Source organism: Eretmochelys imbricata, chromosome 1 (assembly GCF_965152235.1).
Source record: "Eretmochelys imbricata isolate rEreImb1 chromosome 1, rEreImb1.hap1, whole genome shotgun sequence".
Taxonomy (NCBI): domain Eukaryota; kingdom Metazoa; phylum Chordata; order Testudines; family Cheloniidae; genus Eretmochelys; species Eretmochelys imbricata.
The window spans coordinates 28,038,946-28,047,537 of record NC_135572.1 but is presented as its reverse complement, the minus strand read 5'-3'; the positions used below and the strand labels follow the sequence as shown (position 1 = coordinate 28,047,537).

The window sequence follows — 8,592 nt, the reverse complement described above, 5'->3', positions numbered from 1 at the left end:
CAGTATCTACGTCAATTTCCATGTGCAAATATGACAGGAAAAATTTGCCCTCAGCCTTGACTACTATACCTCTAAGCAAATGCATTCATTATATTTTCTAAGAGCCAAATTCTGACCTTGGATAAATGCATGACCCCCACTGAAGTCAATGACTGCCTCATCCACATTTTGAGAACAGGATTAGTCTCTCAGAAATAAAGCAGCTGGCATTCATGTTCTACTTTAATTCTGAAGCTGATTTCAAATTGGTATCTTGTATAAAATATGAATTTAGAAGAGCAGTGTGTTTTATCAAGACAACAGTATTCCAGTCACTATATGACATTAAAATTGAAAGAACAGAAAAGTAAGCAAGAATGAGTGTAATCTTACAATTACATCACTGGAGTTCTCAATGACACTTCTTTGCATTCACCATAACACATTTACAAGGTATCAGTTTTGATTTGGTCATTGTTGTTTAAAGCAGGAGAAGGCTTGGTCTTTGGACCTTCAGTCCCCCCTTTGGATGTGTCCTGAAAGAAAAGCCTTGGCATCCACAGTGACATTAGGATTTGTTTATATTCTTTCCGAAAATTCTGGTTAAGAAGTCCGTATATTATTGCATTAAGGCAACTGTTGAAGTAGGCCATGAAATAGCTTACGACGAACAACCACTCAGGAATTTTTGGTGCCATTTCCAAAGGATTGATAGCTACAGCTAGTCCAATGAAGTTCAGTGGTGCCCAACAAAAGGCAAAGATCACGAAAACGACGAACATGGTGAGAAAGTTTCTGAAGTCACTTGGCTTCAGTCTTGGTTTTATTTCTGATTTGACTCTTCTTCTTACTTGAATCACTAAGATCCAAATCCGAAAGTAGCAGAAGCTCACAATAGTGATAGGTACTATGAAATGAATTATGACAACAGCAATGGTGTAATAGGAGCTAGCAGTCTGAACAAATGTGCATGAATAGATGCGCGGATCATACTCTAAAGAGCCAACGAAAAAATTTGGCACAGTTGCAACAACTGTTAACACCCAAATTAGGCAGACGTATAACATTGTGTTCCACCAGGTATAGACTTTGTCATAAGCAAAGCTATGGCATATATAGCAGTATCTGTTTATTGCAATTGCAGCAATGTTGAAGATGGAGCCTATTACGCTTAGTCCCATCACAAAGCCACTCAGTTTACAGTGCATTTCACCCAAGGACCATCCATTGTGGAAAATGGCTAAGAGCACCAGTGGATATGGATACAAGGCCACCACCAGGTCTGCCAAAGCCAGGCTAACCACAAATGCATTACCTACGGAAGAAGAAAAGAGAGGCAAATAAATATACTCATATTTATGAAACAGAAGAAAATAGTTTCAAACATTTGTAACACGAACGTGTTCAAGGTACCAGCAAGAAGCAGCTATTTCAATAGCAACCTGTCTGTACATGAGATCTAGCTCTGTCATACAGAACAAGCTATCACATAAATGTTAGCTGCTGCTGAGCAGCTGCTGAGTGGCTTATAGCTATTAGTGACTACACTTAGGCCAGAGGATCTTCCCACAGTAAATACCCTACTGCCAGGATCACTTTACTATTCTACCACTGTTTATAAACTTAAATATCAATAATCCATTATATATAAACTAAGTCACTTTAGTGTAACCAACTCCAGCAGCCTTGTGCAAAAATGTGATTGAAAAGGCAGCTTGGGTAGGCAGATACTTGTGTAGAGGATCGTTATAGGCTGCCTCTGTAATACACCTTGGGATTCAACAAACTGCAAAGGGAAAAATGACACGAAGAGCAGGGATGATGGTACCAGGATGATGCATTATATGTTTATTTCAAATAGCTACACAATAAGCTGAACTACAGATATTTTCTTTGGCATGTTGCCTACCCTTCTGCAACTAGTTTGCAATTGAATCAATTTAGGAGGAAGAGTGAAACACTTCCACCATCTTCTATACAAAAGCACACCAAACTATGTAAAAATCAAAAATACAGGAATGCAATGGAAAGAAAAAGTATTTAAATACACAGAAGTCTAGATTCTTTTCTATTTTTGATGTTAAAAGAAACTTCAACAATAAAAGTGAGACTTATTGTCTCTCTCTAAATAATACCCTTTTCATCTATTTGAAGTTTCTGAACTGTATCTATAAAATCCTTCTTGTATAAAACGGTAAGGCATCAAGATTTATATTTGAAATGTGAAATACGTTACACTAAATAGTGGTTCCATTGATTTTGTGGGAAGAATACCAAACACCTTCCTAGCAACTTCCCAAAGTAATATAATAGGAGAGTTACTAATATTAGGTTTCTGACATTCAGGAAACATAAAAGATGTTCTTAGCTTGGCTGTTTGTTTGCTTGTTTTTATTGAAATCCATATAGTACTAGTAAAAAAAAAATCCTTTAAACTGTGAATGTAATTGTGAAAAAGACCAGTGTATTTTAAAATTATGTGTGGGCATAAATCTGGTGTTCATTTACAGTGAACAATTAAGGGCTCAATCCTGGAAGATGCTGAGCATTTTGTTCCTGATCCAGTGACACACCTATGCACATGCTTAATTTTAGGCATATAAATAAACCATATGCTTAAGTACATTGCTGAGTCTGGTCCATAGTGCTTAGTCCTCTGCAGGATTCAACACTCAGAAAAAATGGCAAGACCAGTACCCATACAAATTTCTCCACACACTTTAGCAAATATACCTTAACCATACGGAAGGAATATGGAGCTCTGCTACTCCCCACTACTCAAAGGGAGATCTTCTTCCATCAACCCCTTCACATGGGGGAAGGGAGACTTATGATACTACCAAGAAGGACCTTGAACAGATCACTGCAGTCTACGTGGATCTGGGAAGAAGGATAAAAGAGTTTGGTGTTCTCGTCCAACACAAGTGGTATTCTCGTTCATCCTCTCTGTTGAAGGAAAAGGCCTGGGCAGAAACCATCAAATAGAGGAAGTAAATGTGTGGTTACACCGGTGGTGTCGGCAAATGGGCTTTGGCTTCTTCAACAACAAGCTGATGTTCCAGAAAAGAGGATTACTGTGCTGGGATGGGCTCTATCTATCTAATACTAGGAAGAGCATCCTGGGACATTGTCTGGCTAACCTGATGAGAGTTTTAAACTAGGTCCAATGGTGGATGGTGACAAAAATACAGCCAATGTGTATCTATGGTCAAGTAACAAAGACAAGGGAAAGGGGCTAATTGCTGAAGAAGGGTCTAGAAATAACAACTACATTCAAAAGGCAAAAAGAAAAGCAACAGGGTAATCTGCAAAGTATCTTCAATGCCTGTATGCGATTGCAAGGAGTATGGGGAAGAAGCAAGATGAACTGAAAGTCATAGTATATGAAGAAAATTGTAGTAAGATGAGATCCTGAAACATAAACCTTTATATCAGAGGCCCGGTATGAAGCCTAAGGCCTGAACTAAAGTAATGGTCAAGACTTTGCTAACATAAAGCAAAGTTAAGCTGTGAGCCAGAGGCAGGCCCTGCTCACAGAAGCTGGCAAGGAAAGGGCTGATGTTGCAAAAATATACGTACCTAAAAGGTACTGGACACTCGATACCAGAACACTCCAATACTTGCACATTCCACACACATAACAAGGAACAGGCTGACCCATCCTAAAGACAGGGGCAAAAGGGTAATATGATGGATAGAGATGTTTTGTTCGAACCAACATGTATAAGGTGAGAGGCGGAACCTTGCTACGTAGAGGGGTTGCACCGCAATATTTCCAGAATGATGCGTAACTTGTTTGTACCTGTATATAAGAATGCATCCCTGAGTGGATGTCTTTGTCCGGCCTAGGGGGCAGTGGAGTGTCCCACCACTGACTGAGCTGTGTCCATTGTCAGGGGGCACATATTCGTAGTATGTCCTCTAGAGTCTGCTGGAAGCTATTACTGTGCTTCGTTTGACAATAAACCTGGCCAGGTGCCTTTGTATCTTATCGGAGTCTGTGGACATGGGGGTTCTCTCAGGGTCTGCTGTGCCAGCGATCTGCAGAGCCGGGGCAGCACACAGAGGGAACACATGCACACGGACAACAGTTATCAACATTGAACAGAGCAGAGCACCACACTGGTGGCGTCTGACAACAAAAATTATGACTTAATTGGCATGACAGAGACTTGGTAGAACAACTCCCATGATTGGAGTACCTGCATTGTGTAATATAGCTTGTTCCAAAAGGATACGTATAAGAAAAAAGGAGGAGATGTTGTGCTGTATGTCAAGAATGAATACACTTATTCTGAGGTCCAAGGGCAAGTGAGTCACAGACCTACTAAGTCTCTGGGTGAGGATAACAAGGGAAAAGAACAGTAGTGATGTTATGGTGGGAGTCTATTATAGACCACCAAATCAGAAAGAGAAAGTGGATGAGTAATTCTATAAACAGTTAATAAGATTAGCTAACACATAAGCTAGTATTAATGGGGGATATTAAATTCAATGATATATATTGGAAGACTATTGCAGCAAAATATAATATATCCTGCAAATTCTTAGCATGTATAGGGGAAAGCTTTCTGATTCAGAAAGTTGAGGAAACAACTAGGGGGTCATCCATTTTGGATCTGGTTTTGACCAACAGGGATGAATTAGCTACAAACATGAAAGTGATCATGATCTGATAGAATTCAAGATTCTATGGAAAGAAGGACATGAGAACAGCAAAACATGGACACAGGATTTCAGAAAGGTGGATTTCAACCAACTCAGAGAAATAGTAGGCAAGGTCCCAGGGGAAGACCAATTAAGAAGAAAAGGCGTCAAAGGGAGCTGTCAGTTCTTAAAATACGTAATACTAGAGGTTCAACATCAAGTTATTCCAATGCAGGGGAAAGATAAAAAGAGCCACAGGAGGCTAATGTGGCTGCTCAAGGAGCTTTTTAGCTATCCAAAACCAAAAGGGATACATACAGGAAATGGAAGGAGGGGCATGTGACCAAGGAGGTATACATGGGAATAGTGCAAGCACATAGGGACAAAATCAGGAAAGCTAAGGCAAAGAATGAGTTACAGCTGGCAAGAAATGTTAGAAACAACAGGAAGGGGGTTCTTCAAATATGTCAGACAAAAAGCAAGATCTAGGATGGTATGGGTCCACTGCTCAATGGAGAAGGTGAGCTGGTAATGGAAGATGATAGAAAGGCAGAGACGCTCAATGCCTACTTTGCTTCAGTCTTCTCACAAAAAATAATGTGACCAGATGACTAGTGAAGTTACCATAGACAATAAAGGGGAAGGGATACAGATCAGAATAAGTTAAGAATATGTCAGAGATCTTCTGACCCATTTGAATAAATTCAAATCAGCAGGGCCAGATGCTATTCACCCAATGGTACTGAAGGAATTAGCTGAAGAAATCTCGGAATCTCGGCAATAATACTTACAAACTCATGGATGACAGGCGAGGTCCCATAAGACCAGAGAAGGGCTACTAATATAGTGCCCAGCTTTAAAAAGTGGGGAAAGGAGGAACTGGGGAACTATAGACCAGTCAGCCTGACTTTGATACCTGGGAAGCTACTCAAGCAATGTATAAAATATTCAATTTGCGAATAGCTGGAAAGTGGAGGGGTAATCAGTAGCAGCCAGCATGGAATTACCAAGAACAAATCATGCCAGACTAGCTTGATTTCCTTCATTGACAGGCTAACTGATTTGGTGGATAGGGCGAATGTAGTGGATATAATATACTTAGACTTCATCAGTGGTTTTGACACAGTCCCACATGACATTCAGGTAAGTACGCTGGAGAAATGCGGGCTTGACAGAACTGCCAGTAAGTGGCTACATATTTGGTTAAACAACTGCAAAGAGTAACTATTAATGGAATGATGTCGGATTGGAGGGAGGTCTCAAATAGGGTTCAACAGGGATCTGTTCTGGGTCCGGTCTTGTTTAAATCTTTATTAATGACCTAATGTAGGTATAGAGAGCATACTGTTTAAATTGGCAGATGACACAAAGCTAGGACAGGCTGCAAACACTTTGGAGGATAGAGCTAAAATTCAGAGGGATCTCTAGAAATTGGAGACCTGGGCTATAGACAATGAAACAAAATTCAACAAAGACAAATGTAAGGTGCTACATTTGGGGAAGAAAAACCAAATGCACTAATACAGAATGGGGGATAACTGACTTGACAGCAGCACTGCTGAGAAGGATCTGGGAGTTGTAGCGGAACACAATCTCAACATGAGTTAGCAATGTGAAACTGTTGCAAGAAAATGCAATTTTAGGTTGCATTAACAGAGGCATAGCATACAAGTCATGGGAAGTGATAGTACTGCTCTACTCGGTACTACTTAGGCCTCTGCTGGAATAGTATATCCAATTTTGGTCACCAGTGTATAGAAAGGATATAGAGAAACTGGAATAGATCCAGAGGTGAGCGACACAGATGATCAAAGGGATGGAATGCAAGCCATCTGAGCAAAGGCTGAAGGAACTCGGCTTGTTTAGTTTGGAAAAGAGGAGATTAATGGGGGATATGACAGCAGTCTTCAGATACTGAAAGGCTGCCATAAAGAAGATGGAGAAACGTTGTTCTCTTTTTACCACAGAGGACAGGAAAAGAGGCAATGGGTTCAAACTGCAGCATAGCAGATTTATATTAAATCTCAAGGATAACTTCTTAACTGTAAGAACAGTAGGACAATGGAACAGACTGCCTAAGGAGGTTGTGGAAGCTTCTTTTCTGGAGATTTTCAAAAGGAGGCAGGATAGCCATCTGTCATGGATGGTTTAGACAAAATAAATCCTGCATTTTGGCAGGTGGTTAGACTAGATGAGCCTTGCAGTCCCCTCTAACCCTATGATTCTACCTTCCCACCACAGCCAGCACAGGTGGTCTGCAATGAGAGGAGACCAGCTTACCTCAAGACTAATGCAGAGGGAGCTCCTTGCTATAAATTTGGCAGCATTTTGCAGGGCCAGGTCCTGCCTGCTTTATGATTCCCAGGATGCACAAACACCTTGATGTCCATTGTTCATTCCAAAACTCAGTAGAGTGTTGGAATAATTTTCTTTGAGACTGTTGGATCCCTTTTTCTGTACTGTATCTTTAAGAGGTAGAGTCCAGAACTCAAAATGAGGATGGGGAGGGGGCAGGGGTTAAAATGACTTTAAGATAGCTTCCTGCCCTCCCAATCCTGAGTTGCTCTCATGGCTGGAGAGCCCCTGGCATCATTTAGATAGCCCTAGGAGTCAAATCTATGGCAGCTTCCCAGAATCTCCTCAGACCCACCCCAAAACTCTCTTCCTGCCCCCAGCTCCATTCCTGGTATGCACCTTATATCGAGATTGTGAAGAGGTCCTCAAAAGGCAGCCTTATGGTTGTCTTCTGCAGTGCCTGGGCTGGGGGAATCCTCCATAAGTCAGATGTAGGGGGTTTATGGCCCTTTTACTCAGGGCTGATTACCCAATAGGGAGACTAAGCACATGCTTAGGGCACCAGCAAAGCAGGGGACACCAAAAAAATGAGAGATTTTTTTAAATTTGATATTTCAAAAAAAGCATCCAAGTAGTCATCATGGGAAAAATCAGAACGTTGTTAGACTTCCTTACACTCCACTACACACTCTTCCCCCATTTTTCTGTTCTCTTTGTATTACTTATCCCCACCTAAACCAGGGGGGTGTCCTAATAACGTAGATCAAAATAATGTGAGGAAATCAGATCCTGTTATGTATTTGCAATACATTTATGTTTTATTATTGATAAATTCTTCTGAGTTATATGTACTTGATTTGTTTTTTCTTATATATATATATATATATATATATATATATATATATAAATAGTGTACATTGTGTAATTTTTTTTTTAAGTTCAGATAACTGAGATAAGGGGCAGGATGAAACGTAAGCAACTGAGTGGAGCACAGAAACATAAACTGGCAGAAGAAAAGAAACAAAAAACTAGTGAAATTTTCCAAAATCTTCCAAAGCTGACATCATTTTTCAAAGCGAATCCATCAGAAACAACATCTTCTCTCAGTAGCACAGACAGCATTCCAAAATCTGTAGGTGTTTCAGAGACTGACCCTTCTTCTATTGGTGAAACAAACACCATTCCAGAATATGTGGATGTGTCAGAGACTGTAACTGATCATCCTACTGCTGGTGGTAAAACAGACATTGTTCTAGAAGGTGTGGATGTGTCAGAGACTGAACCTGCTCATGCTGTAAATAATAGGAGAAAAGATCCTGGTATGTGGGTTGATTTCAGTACCGATGATGTAGCTTACTGGATAGAATCATAGAATACCAGAGTTGGAAGGAACCTAAGGAGATCATCTAGTCCAACCTCCTGCTCAAAGCAGGACCAATCCCCAATTTTTTCCCCGATCCCTAAACAGCCCCCTCAAGGATTGAACTCACAACCCTGGCTTTAGCAGGCCAGTGCTCAAACCACTGAGCTATCATGGACCAAAGGACTATCAATACCACACTGGGCCATATGAGAAATCACGTTGGACTTTTACCAATGGCAAACAAATACGATATTGTCCACAAAAAGAAGCTTTTAGAATAGAACAAATATGCCATATTCATAGCATGT

General features: G+C 40.5%; 1 protein-coding gene across 1 annotated transcript in view; it reads right to left on the bottom strand.

Annotated features, from left to right (window-relative positions):
• Positions 1 to 425: 425 nt before the first annotated feature.
• MTNR1B (melatonin receptor 1B) overlaps positions 426 to 8,592 on the bottom strand; it is a 51,154-nt gene continuing 42,987 nt past the window's right edge. Inside the window, exon 2 of the mRNA XM_077805408.1 lies at positions 426 to 1,294. Coding sequence (XP_077661534.1) covers positions 426 to 1,294 — 869 coding nt within the window. The remainder of the gene's footprint in view (positions 1,295 to 8,592) is intronic.